Source organism: Palaemon carinicauda, chromosome 13 (genome assembly GCF_036898095.1).
Source record: "Palaemon carinicauda isolate YSFRI2023 chromosome 13, ASM3689809v2, whole genome shotgun sequence".
NCBI classification, from domain to species: domain Eukaryota; kingdom Metazoa; phylum Arthropoda; class Malacostraca; order Decapoda; family Palaemonidae; genus Palaemon; species Palaemon carinicauda.
The window spans coordinates 39668635-39687267 of record NC_090737.1 but is presented as its reverse complement, the minus strand read 5'-3'; the positions used below and the strand labels follow the sequence as shown (position 1 = coordinate 39687267).

General features: G+C 44.7%; 1 protein-coding gene across 2 annotated transcripts in view; it reads left to right on the top strand.

Moving 5' to 3' along the window:
- The first annotated feature begins 242 nt into the window (after positions 1-242).
- Positions 243-18633, top strand: part of IscU (Iron-sulfur cluster assembly enzyme) — a 44172-nt gene continuing 25781 nt past the window's right edge. Inside the window, exons 1-2 of one of the 2 annotated variants that reach the window (XM_068385594.1) lie at positions 243-397; positions 16354-16578. In XM_068385594.1, coding sequence (XP_068241695.1) covers positions 311-397; positions 16354-16578 — 312 coding nt within the window. In that variant the 5' untranslated portion in view covers positions 243-310. Of the gene's footprint in view, positions 398-1631; positions 1796-16353; positions 16579-18633 lie in introns of those variants that run through there. The other variant, XM_068385593.1, reaches the window with a different exon arrangement.

Here is an 18633-nt window from a genome sequence, read left to right as displayed (position 1 = left end):
TTAGTACTGGCCCCTGGTGGTTAATTACAGTCGACCGCCCAAAAATAACGGTAAATTCTTAATAAGCAACCCGAATACTATAGGAAACTGTAATTTTCAAATACCCGGCGCGGAGTTATCATTAAGATTTATCCCTCTATTGATTTAGGGGAATCCGTCCCAATCTAGGGGAATTTGAGGCCCAGATCTAGGGTAAAATAAATTCAGGCCGTGGAAACCCTGTGACTGAGTCGTCACAATGACCAGTGGTTGTCCGACGTCGTAGGTTTCATAACGTAATATTGCGACTTACAAGTTACCATATACAAACATGTCTCTCCTAAGCCTGTGGCGTTGTTGTAGAAGACCTTCTGTTCTTTCTGCAGTGCCCAGATCTTCTGCTGGATATCACGAAAAGGTAAGTTGAAGTGGTGAAAATGATTTAATCATATTTTAGTGTAAAACTGAAGCTTTTGTCGTAAAATATCCAAATTTAGCACCAATAATTTGGACCTTCCTGGTCTTAGCTTGGGAGAGGGTGCTGATCATATGTATAAATGGTCAGTCAGTCTCTAGGACATTAACCATCTAGCCAGGGCATTGTTACTATCCCGTGACTATGCCATAGATTATGGAATACAAAAATAAACAATGTTTTATATTTTTGTCGCATTTGTCTTAGAATATCCAAATTGAGCAGCCATTGATTGCCTGGCTATATAGTCAGTCTTTATGGAATTGTCTTCCTAGTTCAGGAACTGTCGCTGCTACTTGCCTTTAAACCAGGCCGAGCATGTTTTATTGTTTTAGTTACAACATTGAGGTGCTGATGAAAAGGCAAATCCCTTCTTCGCCCATGTAATAAGACAGATCTGCAAAATTAGGACAGTTAATGAAACTAAACATAAGCTAGGTACGTTGCAAAATCCTAGCATGGATCTGGTTGCATTTATAAGTAAGGCAATGCCTTTGAAAGAAGAAAAAAGGTTGAAAAAACTGATGATAGCAAGTTGTTATCCTAGCTGATTTCAAGATGAAAACTAAAGCTTGAGAATTTCATTATCAATCTATTTATGATACAGGTAAAATAAGTTTAACTACAATAATACGAATAAACTTAGCAGCTTTGTACCTATCTATAAAGTGATAGAGTGGCCGCAAACTCAGTTTGCGGAGGAACAATTAGGAAACAGAAGAAGAAGAAACAGTTACTTAAGTCGGAGGTCTGAGACAGGGCTGCCACTCCTGGGTTTTTAAACCCAGATCTGGTTTTTTGCCCCTTATCTGGGTTTTTTATTTGGAAATCTGGGTTTTTCTGGTAAAAGTAAATTGAATTTGAGAATGATCCGGATCTCCTAGAAACTCGAACATAAGCCTTTTCCATCCATCGCCTTAGTTACTGCAAGCCTAAGGTTCTTCAGATTATTTATATCCCAGGTATGTCTAATGTAATTATTTAGTACTATTACCAAGTAATATATATATATATATATATATATATATATATGTACACAAACACACATACATATGTATGTATATTATATACATACGTGCGTGCTGGATTTTTTGTTTAGCAATCTGGTTTTTTTTTTCATCTGAATCTGGGGTTTTCTGAAAAGTACGAGTGGCAGCCCTGGTTTGAGACCGTCGACCGAGTCGTCACAGTGACCAGTGGTTGTCCGACGTCGTAGGTTTCACAACGTAATATTGCGACGTAGCATATACAAACATGTCTCTCCTAAGCCTGTGGCGTTGTTGTAGCAGACCTTCTGTTCTTTCTGCTGTGCCCAGATTTTCTGCTGGATATCACGAAAAGGTAAGTTGAAGTGGTGAAAATGATTTAATCATATTTTAGTGTAAAACTGAAGGAACGCCTCGGTGACCCTAAGCGAATTATTTTGAAACAAAACACATTGCTAGAAGCCAATCCTAGGTTACATTGCCCTGTAATTCACTACAAAATACCATCAACATCATTACTAGTTCATTAGGTTTCACGATTAAATCTGAGGCGATTTGTCAAAATAAAAAATGTTTCGCCGGTATAGTTTTACTGTATTACAGATTGTCATTTCGAACAGAAAATATGTATTCCTGTAGGAAATGACGTGATGTAACCGAATTTGACCTTCATTTCAACCTCAAACAAACAGATTATTCAGTTTGAGTAACTTCAATTAGCTGAACTGGTTGTTGTTGCGGATGAAATGAAGTTGAATACTGGTTAAATCACGATATTTTCTACAGGAAAACGTTTATTTTCTGTTAAAATGTGTAAATATGGCTCGTGTTTAAATTCCGTCCTCACCTCACTCATCAAGAACGTATGTACTGCGCACGCTAACATTAGCAATGCTACGCTAATTACATACCCTTTACACAATATATTAAAGGGTACAGAACCTAACAAATCCAGCTAACCTAGCCTAATAGTTCCAAGGTCATAACCCCTAGCCGGGGCTTGCCGCCTACCCAGGTCACAACCCCTATCCAAGGTTCTATCTGCTAATATATAAAATTTAAGAAATTAATGACTTACTTTTATGACCGCGACGACGAAACTTGTGGGTCACCGGTGTGTTGTGACTGTGACGTCTTAACTTCTGTATATCCACATTGCCATTTCTTCTTTGTCTTAGCTTAGTACTACACTTGGGACACTATAAACGTTGGGCTATTACATTGAGATTTAAGAAAATTATCAACATTGGAATTCACCGAAATGCTTTCAAGTATGGATTACTGCAGTCGTTACAAGTTTCTATAACTTCCATCCTGAAATACGCCAAAAAGACGTCACTTGAACTAACAAAGACCTGACTTGGACAAAGGTTTCCACGGAAAAGGGTTTGTTGGAAGGTGGGGGTTGGGAAATATTAAACCCCCTGTGCAAACTTAACATACGTATGGGTTCGTGGTTGGTTAACGGAAAAGCAACGGAGTCTAGAGAGTAAACATGAATGAACCAGAATGGGAAACTTGTCCAGAGCAATTATTTATGTGAAATCTGGGCGTGACAAGGTAATAACAAAATGTATAAAAGTAATATAGCAAGATAAAATCGAGTGTATGATAAATAATATTTAATGGGAATATAAAATGAGGTGACTTTATAAGATATCGGATAATAAAACTAGTAATTCTTGGGTCAAACGTAATATGTATACGAGGGTATTACATAAAAGGAATGGTGGTAAATTTTTAGTTTCAGCCAAATTTGGAAAAATGCAATAAAAATATATCTGTTGCATCAGAAATAGTGTGGTTTCAATGAATTTAACGTTTATTTTGACTGCAAACCAACCGATTTAGAGATTTACTATGTATACCCTAGTTCATCCCACCAATTATGGGGGACACCCTTTGGGAACCGGGGTTTTGGGTGGGGGAAGGGGGGGGAGGGTGTTGGGGCATTGAATGATATTTGCAATAAATGAATAATTAATGTTCCAGCACCCCTCCCCCATACCCCTAACTAGGCCTACCGGGGGGAGGGGGGTAGGGCCCCCCTGCGACCCCCCCTTATGGCCAAAGTAATTTTCAAGGCACCACAGAACCTAACAAACCCACCTAACCTAACCTAGGGGCCCTGTACCCCTACCGGGGGGGGGGGGCTTCGCCCCCCCTGCGACCCCCCCTTAAGGCCACAGTAATTTTCAGGGCACCACAGAACCTAACAAACCCACCTAACCTAACCTAGGGGCCCTGTAGCCCTACCGGGGGGGGCTTCGCCCCCCCTGCGACCCCCCCTTATTGCCACAGTAATTTTCAAGGCACCACAGAACCTAACAAACCCACCTAACCTAACCTAGGGGCCCTGTACCCCTACCGGGGCCCCCCCTGCGACCCCCCCTTAAGGCCACAGTAATTTTCAGGGCACCACAGAACCTAACAAACCCACCTAACCTAACCTAGGGGCCCTGTACCCCTACCGGGGGGGGGCTTCGCCCCCCCTGCGACCCCCCCTTTAACCAGGGGTAAATTTGAATATATATATTTTGTTAAATCACTTCTTTCCTTAAACGGAAGATGACGATGAAGATGTGGAAGGTTGTGGTTGACCCTCTTCTGAATCATCAAGTACTGGAATACGTTCAGATTTGGTACAATACCACACATGTCTATCCTCACGAAAATGTAAAGGCGAATCACATTTACCACACTGGACACTTAAAGGTAATACGGAATGCTCCCTTAGAAAACGATTCACTACTTCAGGAGTTCCATTATAATTCCCATGAAATCGGCCGATCACATCAAAATAGGAATAACGACATATTTCACACAACCGTACCGGAGGATCCATGACAGTAAAATGACGTGTGATGAAAATATAGAAACCGGAACTTTTGAAAACCGAAAACAAACGACAATCACGGGTTTCTCCCATAATGAAATAGGGAAAAAAACAAAAGAGTATCGTTTACAATGTTATATTGCACGAAAAACAGATCCTTGAAACAAGACTGAGAGACCAATGAATCGTCCAATAATAACCCTTGAAAAGAACCCAGTAGTATTTTGATTGGAGGAGCGACATTAGTGGGAGGAGCAAATGCGCATTCAAGTAAATATTGTCACATTACGCAATGGGGCGGAGCCAAGTAAGATGAAAACAGACATACAAACGAACAAGAGCTACCTTGCGTGCCCATGGAAAGATATACACTAAACTTAGAAAAAGTCAAGACCTTCAATTCCTGAAATATTTTTTTTCTCTGTAAGTATGCATTAGCGACAATAATGTATTGAGAAGAAGTGTTTTGTTATCACGTGCTTTACTAGGAAAATATATTAATATAATACATTTCCCAATTTGGTTGAATCCAAAACTTTACCGGAATGGTATAGTTGAACTGGATCAAGTCAAATACTTGATCCAATCGGATATTTAAATATGGCTGCTAGAGATGAAGTAATCCTATTGGTGCAGGAGGAGTCTATGCCCAGGTGGGAGGAGTTTATGTGCAGAAGGTCGAAACCTGCTATGTACAAACGAACGAATGAGAGCGACTACAACCTACCAGTAGAATGTCACCAAATAAATGAAAAACACTGCTAATGTTAGTATGTTACGCTAACATTGCTAATGTTAGATTGAGCAGCTCAATATTACCGTATTTTTTCATTGGTTTATTATACATCCGAGAAGGTAATGTATAGTGAAGGAAAGGCTTGTTTTACCATTATATACGGTTTCCCCAGTAGGAGGTGTTCACTTCCGGTTGCCTAAGAGGCAATGCCGAAGGAAGTCTGGCTGAGGATTTAGGGATGGTGAATAAATCCTTCGGTTCCCTATTACGAGGCAGGTGGTCCTCTGTCCATAAGGGACTAGAGGTCTCCGTTGGCTTACGGGTGGGATGTAAGTCCGCTGCCATAGGGAGTGAATCCTGCCCAGTCGCAAGTCGTGCCTCCTTAGGCACTATCTCGACTGGTAGGGGGCAGAAGGAGTCCCTGTAGCAAGTCACCCTATCCTCATTAGGGGGCGAAGGACGAATTCTTTTCCTTTTCCCATGGGTCTAGCCTGTGGTGTCTTGAACTACAGGGGATGACCGTTTCCCCTTGCCAGGTGGTCCCACATGCGCGGAATCCTCCGAACTCCTCCTAGGTTCGGAGGAAGGAGAGACCCCTGAGACGAGAGGAGGCGACAAAGGGATCCTAGGCGTGTCACCTAAGGGACTGGGAGAGGGGAATGACTCCTGTAATGGCTTGGCGCATTACTGTACATCGAATAAGGTGCGCAGCCATGGGGGGTCACAGGTTCCGGAGGAACTAAGGGGAAGACGGGCCCCTGGGTTTAGGAGCCTTCTCAACCCTTTTGCCTGAGGGAGGTTTCTCGGCAGGCAGGATTGGCACAGGCCTACCCTTAGGGATAGGATCTGGGTGTAGTCTCGTGGGCGACTGTTGTCTCTGTGAAAGCCTGAGACTTGAGAGACTGATGGGAGTCTCTCTTTACAGGGAGGTTAACCCCTGCCGCCAAAAAGTGAGACGGTATCTCGTCCGGGGATGCCGAATCATGGAGGGCTTGGTTTCGCGAGGTTGTTGGTTCGCGAGAATCTACTCCTGGTTGGGATGTTCCCGGGAAGGGAGCAACAGAGGATCGTGAATCACGATCGCGCCCTCTATCATAGTTCATGCAGCTAGGAACCCCGTCACTGCCTGAGGATTCCACACACTATTGATTGTGCGCGCTAAGCTGTCTGCGCATGCTGGATTGTTCTCGTCCGCGCCCCTGAACATGGCGCTGATTGTGCGTGCCCTTCAGCATGGCGCTGATTACGCGCACCTTGTTCACGTGCATGGCGCGCACAAGGTTGTGTCCGCGCGCCAAATCAGCCGTGCGTGCGAGAGCTCTCAATGTAATGAGAGTACTCACTGCTGCGCTCACCCCGAAGGTTCACGATAGCCTGTGTTGTGTGAGCGCAAACAATCAACACAACGAGAGTCCTCAAACTCTCCGTTATATAAGAAATGACTTCGATCACGAGAACCCGAAGATTCTGCTTGAACCGTGTTGCAAGATCCCGAAGGGTTAGCACAACGAGAAACAAAGGTTTCTCTGTCACGAAACCCCAAGTGATCAGTGTGACTAAGGGCACGAGAGACCAAAGGCCTAACGTACCCTGTGCAGCAAGAAACCAAAGTTTCTCGGTCACGAAACATTGAGGTGTTAGCGTGACTAGAGCTACAAGAGCCCAAGGGTTCAGCGTAACTAAGGTTACGGGACCCCCGAAGGGTCAACGTGACTGATGGAATGAGAGACCAAAGACTGAACGTTACCATCGTTACGAGAGCCCGAAGGTTCAGCGTAACTGAAACCCGAAGGTTTCGAGCCACGTGAGCCCGAAGGATCAGCGCGACGGAGTCTCGAAGGATTCCTGCTGTCAAGAGAACCCACAGGATCAACATGACGAGAGCCCGAAGGCTCACGATCACGCCAGCCCTAAGGGTGATCGTCACGAGACCCCGAAGCGTCAACGTGAGGAGAACCAGCAGGTTCAAAAAGACGTCTCCTCACAGCAGGGGGAGAAGAGCGTTTGGGGTGGTGAGGAGTTATGAACCCCTCCACTCTACGAACCTCCGGAGAGGAACGTTCAGCAGACCCCGCCCGACGGGGAGACCGATCAATGTCTACAGACAAATCCTCCGCAGGGGAGGAGAGTTCCCTTGAAGGAGAACGTCGCTTATAACAAGGTTCTCGTTCCGCCCCTGGAGGAGAACCATAAGCGTAAGGATATTGCCGATGTACAGAGGCAATCTTCTCCCGCGAACGAAAGATATGTTCCTCCAAAGGGGAAGCTTGTCTTGGAGAGAGCCCTGCCAACACCCCTGGTGGGTTAGCTAACTCCTCGTTGTCGGAACCAGACTCTTGGTCTGACCGACGGGCAACAGCGCCTGCGCCCACAAGAGGAGGATCAACCTCCGCAGAGGAAGGAGATGACTGACTTCTCTCTGCTCCCCTTCTGAGGAGTTTGAGGAGAGCTTCCTTTGAAAGGGGGGGGGCCATCGACGCCCAGCGATGGCCATAAAGATACAAGGTCTGGAAAGGAACAGGCGCTCCCTGGGGGAGAGAAAGCATCCAAATCACTGGGGGAGCCCACACCTTCGCCTATCCCACAGTGTTGACCTGAAGTCACAAGCCCTGCGCTACTGCTTGGCCGTGCCCCGGAAGGGCTTGGTTGAGAAGTAGCTTCGGGCAGAGATTTGGGCGTAGAGGAAGCAGAAGCCCACGATTTCTTCGATTTCGAGGAAGACCCCGAAAGCGAAGATTCGCGCTTAGACGACTTCTTCTTACGCGCAAACTTCTCCCACTGGGGGCAGGCCACTCCCGACATTCGGAACAGGTGTTGTCCCGCGAGCACTGATGTCCCCGGCAAGCCGGGCACAAAGGGTGGGGGTCCGTCTCTATGGACGATATGAAGGTACTGCAGCGGCGGCCCTCACGACTTGGACATACTGTAAAGTGGAACCTCTACACACGAACGTATCTACATCCGAATTTTCCAACATCCGAAGTAAAATTCGAGCAATTTTTCGACTCTACACCCAAATTTTATTTCGACACGAAGTAAGCAATTTTCGTTGTACCGGTTGTATCCAAATTTTTATGAATAGTACTTACCTGGCAGTTATATATATATAGCTGATATCTCTAAATCGGCAGAATTTTTCAAAACGAGGCAACCGCCTTGTGGTGGTTGGGAGGTAGGTGGTAACACCCGTCACAGGGTGGTCCAAGGAATCATTCCCGTGTCCAAGACTTCAGTTCATCTCTGCCGGCTGGATCGAAAACATCGTCGGTCCACCGTTGAGAGTTTTTCGAATCATTTTCCCTTCTTCACTTTTTTGGACTTCGTTTGGTGAAGTACACTGATTTAGGATTTTGGCAATCGTGTTTTATTATTATTATTCACTTTGTTTATCATGAGTGATAACTTAATTTTCGTGTTTGTGCAAGTGATGTATGCAAGGTGAGGTTACCGAAAGTGTCGGTTGATCCTCACAGTTTGTATGCAGAGGTTTTGTTTGTGCACTATATTTTAGGTGCAAAGTTTTTAATCCTGATGACGGAAATACGTTCCGGCAACTCTATGACGTCACAGTCGTGTGACGTAATCTTCATGTATGTCTTGCAAATTCTCTTTATTTGTTTTATGTAAAGAATGGGAGGAATTCCACTTATATAAGTTTTCTAACTTTTAATGTAAAATTTTAAGAAATATTTGTCCATTTTTGGTATTCGTTCTTTAAATCATCGATCTAATTTCATAAATTAAATAGAACTAGCGTATGGTTAATTTACGCTGTTACTCGTTACTATCGGTGCAGTCCCAACATGCCTTGGTAGCGTTCTTTTCGATTTGAGAATTAAAGTGTTGGCTATTATTCTCCAACAACAACTATGGGAATTCTAGTTTTAGTAGCATTTTCATTTATATGTTCCTATTGTTTACATTTATATATATAGATACGTTATTGCTATATCTGTTCTTTTTATCATTACAACTCGCTTGTTTTTGAAAACCCTTTGAATTAATTGTGGATTACATTTGTTTTCCCTTTTTTCTGTTCATTTTCATCTTTAACGTATAACTTTCCCGGCGTTTGTATGTAACTACCGGGTAGGTATTTATGACATTTAAAATTACCGGTGGTTATATGTAACTACCGGGTGAGTGTCTTCAACATCTATTTTTAATCTCACTCTTGCCCGGTGGTTTTTTCTTTTTGTGACCGCCGGGTAAGTATGTTTGAAAGTTTATTTTATTATGGAAATGTCAGTTTAATATTTTATAAAAATATTTTGTTACAGTTTATATAGCAAGTACTAGAGACGATTTTGCTTTCTCATTCAAGCCCGTGGCAGAAGAATAAGCTCTCTCACAACGGGCAGGACTATGCAGCCTCGTCTTTTAGGACTAATGCAGCCTCGTCTTTCAGGGCGAATGCTGCCTCGTCTGTCAGGACGAATGCAGCCTCGTCTTTCAGGGCGAATGCAGCCTCGTCTTTCAGAACGAATGCAGCCTCGTCTTTCAGGGCGAATGCAGCCTCGTCTTTCAGAACGAATGCAGCCTCGTCTTTCAGGGCAAATGCAGCCTCGTCTTTCAGGGCAAATGCAGCCTCGTCTTTCAGGGCAAATGCAGCCTCGTCTTTCAGGGCGAATGCAGCCTCATCTTTCAGGACGAATGCAGCCTCGTCTTTCAGGACGAATGCAGCCTCGTCTTTCAGGACGAATGCAGCCTCGTCTTTCAGGACGAATGCAGCCTCGTCTTTCAGGGCGAATGCAGCCTCGTCTTTCAGGGCGAATGCTGCCTCGTCTTTCAGGGCGAATGCTGCCTCGTCTTTCAGGGCGAATGCAGCCTCGTCTTTCAGGGCGAATGCAGCCTCGTCTTTCAGGGCGAATGCTGCCTCGTCTTTCAGGGCGAAAGCTGCCTCGTCTTTCAGGGCGAATGCTGCCTCGTCTTTCAGGGCGAATGCTGCCTCGTCTTTCAGGGCGAATGCTGCCTCGTCTTTCAGGGCGAATGCTGCCTCGTCTTTCGGGGCGAATGCAGCCTCGTCTTTCGGGGCGAATGCTGCCTCGTCTTTCGGGGCGAGTGCAGCCTCGTCTTTCGGGGCGAGTGCAGCCTCGTCTTTCGGGGCGAGTGCAGCCTCGTCTTTCGGGGCGAGTGCAGCCTCGTCTTTCGGGGCGAGTGCAGCCTCGTCTTTCGGGGCGAGTGCAGCCTCGTCTTTCGGGGCGAGTGCAGCCTCGTCTTTCGGGGCGAGTGCAGCCTCGTCTTTCGGGGCGAGTGCAGCCTCGTCTTTCGGGGCGAGTGCAGCCTCGTCTTTCGGGGCGAGTGCAGCCTCGTCTTTCGGGGCGAGTGCAGCCTCGTCTTTCGGGGCGAGTGCAGCCTCGTCTTTCGGGGCGAGTGCAGCCTCGTCTTTCGGGGCGAGTGCAGCCTCGTCTTTCGGGGCGAGTGCAGCCTCGTCTTTCGGGGCGAGTGCAGCCTCGTCTTTCGGGGCGAGTGCAGCCTCGTCTTTCGGGGCGAGTGCAGCCTCGTCTTTCGGGGCGAGTGCAGCCTCGTCTTTCGGGGCGAGTGCAGCCTCGTCTTTCGGGGCGAGTGCAGCCTCGTCTTTCGGGGCGAGTGCAGCCTCGTCTTTCGGGGCGAGTGCAGCCTCGTCTTTCGGGGCGAGTGCAGCCTCGTCTTTCGGGGCGAGTGCAGCCTCGTCTTTCGGGGCGAGTGCAGCCTCGTCTTTCGGGGCGAGTGCAGCCTCGTCTTTCGGGGCGAGTGCAGCCTCGTCTTTCGGGGCGAGTGCAGCCTCGTCTTTCGGGGCGAGTGCAGCCTCCTCTTTCGGGGCGAGTGCAGCCTCGTCTTTCGGGACGAGGGCAGCCTCGTCTTTCGGGACGTGGGCAGCCTCGTCTTTCGGGACGAGGGCAGCCTCGTCTTTCGGGACGAGGGCAGCCTCGTCTTTCGGGACGAGGGCAGCCTCGTCTTTCGGGACGAGGGCAGCCTCGTCTTTCGGGACGAGGGCAGCCTCGTCTTTCGGGACGAGGGCAGCCTCGTCTTTCGGGACGAGGGCAGCCTCGTCTTTCGGGACGAGGGCAGCCTCGTCTTTCGGGACGAGGGCAGCCTCGTCTTTCAGGATGATGGGACGATCGCCGCCTTGTCCTTTCAGGGCGACGCCACGTCTTATTAGATCTTTGTCAAGGATGACTTTAGTGATCACTTTTCTCCTGTTGAATTGTTTGAAGTTAACAGAAGGAGAGGATCCTAAGTTCTGTTGCTCCATGTTCCCCACCCTCTGAGTTTTCACGTGGTCATTAATGGAGCTTTAAGAATATTTTTATTTTCGTTTCTTAAAACAGAAACCTTTGATGACTAACAACAGTAGGAGCCAGACTTTGCTACTTCTGACGAGCCTGGGAGAGGAGAGGAGCAGTCCTTTGGTCCGTGTTTTTACTAGGATGGATGCGAAATCTTTTTCCTAGTGAATCCTCCTTTGTTAGTTACTCCGATAAGACTTTTCTGCCTAACCGACTTTGCAACTTCAATGTCTCTCTTCTGGGAGAGGGAGTCTTTCGTCCGGTCCTGGACGTAAATGCTCTTTACGCCTTCGTTCAGAAGTCAAAGTTCTCCATGGAGACATCAAATCTTTGGAGAAGAGGGGAGCAGACCTTTGGTCAGTTCTTCTTCTGAAGGAGGATTACTTTTTCCTTTTAAAGGGAAACCTCTTTTAGTTTTTAGCTACAACAATTCTCTCTCCCAGTTCTAGAGAGGAGTCTAAGTGGCAGGCTATGCAATCAAACTTTATCTAAGGTTTGTTTACAAGGAAGAACGGGTGTAGAATGGGTCAGTTTCGGGCGTGTGTTTTGGTCTCAGCACCGCCCCTCTCATGTTCACGTAACTTATGCTTTATGTAGCGGAATACTGCTCTCTGGAGAAATCAGAGCGTCCCTGTATCTGGAATTTTAGATAACGTTGAGCCTATCAAATAATTAGGTCTTCCTGTCAACAAGAAGAGTCTCTTCTGACACCAGGACGCTCAGCACCTTGTCTTTTAGAACGTTCAGCGTCTCGCTCTGTTAACCTCTCGGCTCCACGTCTTACAGGACTTTTGGCACCACGTCTTACAGGACTATCGGCGCCACGTCTTACAGGACGATCGGCGCCTCGTCTTTCAGGACGCTCGACGTCGAAGTTCTAGCATGAGGCATGACTTTGAATTTGTGAATCTAGGACTTCGCGATGACACTAGTCAAATCGTGTGTCGAGATCAAGGACACCTTCGTTCTGATTTCTTGGATCTAGAAAGGAGGTTTGTTCTAGGGCAAGAAACATCGGGGCAAACATGCTCAGCAGGAAGAGACTTGTTTTTCCCTCAGAATGGTCTCTCAACCCGCAAGTCTGTCAGTCTCTGGATGTTGTGGGGCAGACCTGTAACAGACCTTTTTGCCTCTAACTGGAAGAAGAGGATCCCCTACTGCTGCTCCCTAGTTCCCGGACGAGGAAGCTGTAGCAGTGGACTCCTTCCTGATGGATTGGACGGGGGTGGACATATTTGCGTTGCCCCCGTTCGAGATCATCAATCTGGTCTTCAGGAAATTCGCTCTCCTCGATTCGGGGCGAATGATCCTAGCGGCTCCATTCTGGCCTGCTAGGGAATGGTTTTCGGAAGTGATGGGCATGTTGATGAACTTCCCAAGAAGACTTCGGCAAGTCCAGATCTTCTCAAACAGCCCCACTTCGAGAGGTATCATCTTACCCCCCTTGCTCTCAACTGACTTCCTTCAGACTGACTAGAAGCTTGTTAGATCTCGAGGCTTTTCGGCACAAGCGACGAAATCTATCGCCAGAGCAAGGAGGATCTCTTCACAAAGAGTCTACCAATCTAGGTGGGAGACCTTTAGAGCTTGGTGCAGGCGGCACAAGTTTCCTCATCCACTACCTCCCTGAGCCAGATTGCAGACTTCTTCTTGTACCTCAGACAGGATGCTAAGCTGGCTGTATCTACCATCAATGGATACAGCAGTATGCTCTCCGCCGTCTTTAGGCATAGAGGCCTAAAGTTGTCCCAAAATCAAGGTTTGCAGGACCTCATTGGGTCTTATCAGACGACGTAATAGGTACTCTTAAACCTGGATGTGGTGTTTTAAGTTTCTGTGCTCCAAGAAATTTGAACCTATCTCGCTAGCATCTCTTCAGGTTGTAGCGAAGAAAACCCTCTCCCTTATGACTCTAGCGAATGCCAAGAGGTCAGCGAAGTCCAGGCGATTGGGAAGAGGGTGAGCTTCAATTAGGATAGGGCAGTTTGTGCCTTAAGGTTCATCTTTCTCGTAAAGAGCGAGAACCCTTCGTAACACTGTCCTACGACGTTTGATGTCATTAACCTCACGAACCTAGTGGGTTGAGAGAAGGAAAGACTCCTCTGCCCAGTTAGGTCCTTCAAAGTTTTTTTGGCTCACACTATGAGCGTGAGCTGTGCATCCAACTTGTTATGGTGTTCAGTGAAAGATCCGCCAAAAATCCCTGTCTAAGTATGCTTTGTCCTTTTTTCCTGAGGGAGAAAATTAGGGAAGCCCACCTCTTATGTGAGGAGGGACACTTCGCCCTGTTGAAATTACGGGCTCACGAAGTGAGAGCCATTGCTACCTCTCTGTCATATCAGGAATATATGTTAGTTAGGCTATTCATGGATGCTATTTTCTGGAGGAGCAACTCTGTCTTTGCTTCTCATTAACTTAGAGAGGTGAGAGTAGACTTTGGCAAGTGCTATACCTTGGGCCCATACATAGCTGCAGTTTCTGTATTAGGCAAAGGAGTTAATAACCCCACTCAACCTTGGTTTATATGCATGTATGAGGGTTTGTGTTTTTATGATGGTCTGAGGACTTCGTCTTGTGGTGCGGTTCCCTCAGTCTAGATAGATAGTTTACGTCTATGTTGCAGGGTTAGGTGGTTAGTTTTAGTAAAGTTGCCGTTTTTATTATATGGGACGAAGGTAGTTTCTGAAGTCTAGTCAAGTTGTTGGTCTTATCCCTTTGACAGACTCGATTGAGTTTTTTGCAGCTTTGCAGGCTTACTCCTGGATAAACTCTCCTAAGGGAAAGCCACTCTAAAGGCTGTACCTTTGAATCAGCTACCTTAGCAGGCAAGGAATCAAGGTGTTTTTATCTCCTACAACTCTTTTGTTGTTTCCCCAACGATGTTTACTGTCTGTTTCCCTCCTCCAAATGTGTGAATCAGCTATATATATATATAACTGCCAGGTAAGTACTATTCATAAAAATGGAGTTTTTATGATAAAACAAAGTTTTATGAATACTTATCTGGCAGTTATATATATATTCGAAGGCCCACCCACCTCCCCTCAGGAGACAGGTCGGGCATAGATGAACTGAAGTCTTGGACACGGGAATGATTCCTTGGACCACCCTGTGACGGGTGTTACCACCTACCTCCCAACCACCACAAGGCGGTTGCCTCGTTTTGAAAAATTCTGCCGATCTAGAGATATCAGCTATATATATATATATATATATATATATATATATATATATATATATATATATATATATATATATATATATATATATAACTGCCAGGTAAGTATTCATAAAACTTTGTTTTATCATAAAAACTCCATTTTTCGATACCCGAAGTACAATTCGAACACGTTCCTACTCTACACCCGAATTTTTTTTCGACACCCGAAGTAAACAATACCCGTGCACGTAGATGGTATTCATAGCGCCGGATGTATTTTTTATTTCCGCCGATAGAAGGCAGCATTTCTACCTCGGAGGGACCCTCAATTAGCGTGGCTTGGGACATTCCTCTGTTCTCGTCGGCTTCGTGTGGTTGTGCCCTGTGCGTTCTGCTATTAACTGTGTTTTAATCGTGATTTTTTTCGTTCATCCTTTTACGGTATTTTACGTAAATCATGGGTCCTAAAAGGCTTAGTTTCGCAAGTGGTAGTGGTAGTGGTGAGAAAAGGAATAAGGAAATGCTTTCTTTAGAAGTGAGTGAACTTGCAAAAGAACATCACGACGAACTTACTACAGAGGAGCTCAAGGAACTCCATGCTATGTCTGTGCACATGAGCGATGACAAGGAAGGGATCGAGGAGGTAAAACATGTGTTAGGTTCGGCGCAAATAAAAGAGGTGTTAGGAAAATATCAAGAGTTGGTCGACTTCATCGACAAATACCATCCAAAGAAATTGCAGGTTTGTCGTGAAGTTGCGCAGTTTGATGATGTTTCCCTAATTTATTTTCGAAACATTCTGAAAAGCTGTACCAAGCAACTTTCTATCGATAGCTTCTTTTAAAAAACTACGAAGCAAACTCGTGATGAAGAGGAAGGAAGTGGTTCAAAGAAAACGGCAAAGAGTGAAGCGAAAGAAAGTGAAACAAAGAAAACGGCAAAGATTGAAGAGAAAAAAATTCAATCAATTTTAAGTGTAGAGTGAAAGTGATTAAAATTAATCATCAAAAAGAAAAAAAGAAAATGTAGAAAAAATAGAAAATATAAAAATAAAAAAAATAAATAAGCTAAGTTAGGTTAAAGTTCACTTAGTGTAAGTTAGAATAAGTTACGGTAGTGTACGTTTATCGTAGTCAACCTCTCTACCTCCTCGCTGCCCGTCCGTCTCCTCTCTGCGTAGCAAGACCAACACCTGCGCTGGACTTTCTAAGGTAAAGTGACGTTAAAAACCCGTTTCTTATTTATTATTTCTTGATAATTATTCTTTTTTACATGTCCCTTATCTAATTTAGAGTGCATATTGTCATGTGTAATTATGTGTAGTAATTTATTAAGGAGTTATCATAGGTTTTTGGGCTCAACCACTGATTAATCCTATTTCAATGTATTCTTATGGGAAAATTCGTTTCTACATCCGAACATTTTCTACATCCGAAGTCGGTTGTGGAACGGATTAATTCGTATGTAGAGGTACCACTGTATCTGCATAGCAGGACAATAAAAAACACACACTGATACACAAAAGAAAAAGGAAAAGTAAATAAAGTCAAGGCAGTTTTGTTTTAAGGGGAGAGAGACGGAATGTCTGCACTCTACCGAGCCAAAAGTAAAAGTGGTTACTCAACCGACATAGCCGGTCTACCCCACCTCCCTTCCGCTAACTAGCGGATGGGGGTAGTTATCCCTCACTAAAATTATCTTGGCTAGGTTTCAGCATTGCCAAAAGTAATACTGTACCCTATAAATAGTGGAAGGTTTGTATCTGTGTCGGAACAAATTAATTTTTGGTGTACAGTGTACTGGATATTTATCATAGTAACACTACCTAGTTTTTCAAGTTATTGATATGGTACATATTTCATAGCACATCCTACTGAAAAGTCAGTAAATAACCAATTTTATTTTGTTACAGGTTATCGATCATTATGAAAATCCACGAAATGTTGGGTCTCTCGATAAAAACGAAGTAAATGTAGGAACAGGGCTGGTTGGAGCCCCAGCTTGCGGTGATGTTATGAAGCTTCAGGTGAAAGTAGACGAAAATGGGAAAATAATCGATGCAAAGTTCAAGACATTTGGCTGCGGCTCTGCCATCGCTTCTTCCTCCCTAGCAACAGAATGGATCAAAGGGAAAACGGTAAGTGCAGCCTCTTTTTTTTATCTTCAGAGAATTAAGTAACATGCAAGAAGGTATGTAAACTGCATATGTTGTGCAAGAGTAATGTTGACTTTATCCTTTTATTTATTTATTTTTATTTAAATTTCACTGAGAATCATGTTGTATTCACTCTTTTAATGAAGCTTGTCCTTGATAAGAAATTATCCCTAAAAAACTAAAAAATTCTTACAAAGATGTATACAGATCTGTTCTCTCTCTCTCCCTTTTTTTTTCCCTATGGGTTGATGCTTTTGGTCCCCAAGGACTTTTTCTGTTAAAGGCTAGAACAGGGAATCCAATTTGACAAAATAGCAAAGAATATTCTATTCCATGCCCCAGGCCAAGTGTATCAACGTGCAAAGCACACTGTGTGTATAAGGAAGACCCAAGTATTAAGACACAATTGAACCCCCATAGCACCTCCAATTCCCCTTTCAAGGATACTAATACTAATGATTAAAATATTGCTACCAGAGTGCTTGTTTACATGCACCCAGCCATATTTTTCAAATTTGGACTAAAAACCATATGTCCACTTCCCCTTCATGAGCCTAGAGAGGTGGGAGAGTCTTCGTGGACCACACAGCACGTGCCTCCCCTGTATACTAGGCTTTTCATTCATCAAATTATGATGTAGTGTGGTCTCCAAATACTAATACCAGAGCAACACTAGAGTAGACTAGTGTACCTTAAAGAATGAATCATCTTCAACCAAGCAAACCTTTAATTCATGTTTGTTCCGTAACTGGAATATAAACCAACGCTTTGGGTACATTACTTTCGGCGAAGATGAAAGGACGAGCCATTGGAATTTAGCGAGGGCTAACTACCCATCAAGCTTGTTAGCGTGGATAGGGGGCAGCTAGCTACCGTTCCCACCCACACATCTGTGACTGTGCTTCACTTTGCTTTTGGCTTGGAAGGAGAGCGATTCTTACCACTTCCTCTTTGCTTATTTTGGACTGCCATTAATCTTTGTCTTTTAAACTTTTTTTTTTTTCTTATAAATATATGAAAACATTCTTACTGTTTTATATATATTTGTTCTGTGACTGGAATACAAACTACGCTATTTATTAGGGGTTATATTTTTGGCAGAGCTGAAATGATGAGCCATTAAAATTTAGCGAAGGTTAACTACCCACACCGCTAGTTAGCAGGGGTAGGGGGGTAGCTTGCTACCACTCCCATTCACACATCTGTGATTTAGTTGCTTTACTTTTGGCTTGGATCGAGAGCAGTTGTTTCCTCTCTCCCTCCTCGCCTATTCTGGTCTGCCATTAATTTTTGTCTTTTAACTTTTTCTTATACTTGTATATATATGAAAACATTCTTAATGTTTATGTATATACAGTATATGTGTATAGAAATGTGATAAGTTTCCTTTTCAGTGTTTGTGCTGTGTGTGTGATACATATACGACAACGACACTTGCGTATATTAGCAAGGCCAGCACAGTTCCACTTCGTGGGGAACGACCTCTCCCTCTCTGGTCCATCGATCTTTCCGTCGGCATGTAACCATTAACTCGGCCGCCGCAGGGAAATCTTCATCGCCTGGACCCTCTTCATTCATCTATTGTCTTCGCCTTTTCCATTTTCCTACGGGGAAACATGGATTTCTGAGCGAAGGGTATGTGGCCACTCAAAGATTGACTTTGGTCTTTCTCTTCTCGAGGTCGTTCACCTTTTAAAACAACAGTCTACTATTGGGGAAGCTCCTTTCCGTGCGTGGGTTAGGTTGCTTTTCCGATTGTTTGTCTCAATTATTTTTAGTGAATGTTCTTAGCTGATTTAAATAATTGTAATACTTTTTTTTTTTCTTTTCTTTTTTACAGTTACTCCGCTCCCCCCTTCTCCCGTGAATTTTGACTGGGGAAGGAAGGGCACAATACTTAATTTTAAATATAAGACTTACCCGGTAGTTATATGTATATAGCTTACGTCCCTGACGTCACGGCAGAAAATTCAAAACTCGCGCCAATCACCAATTGGATAGCCAGGTGTACTACCCCTGCGCCCTAGCGAGGTACCT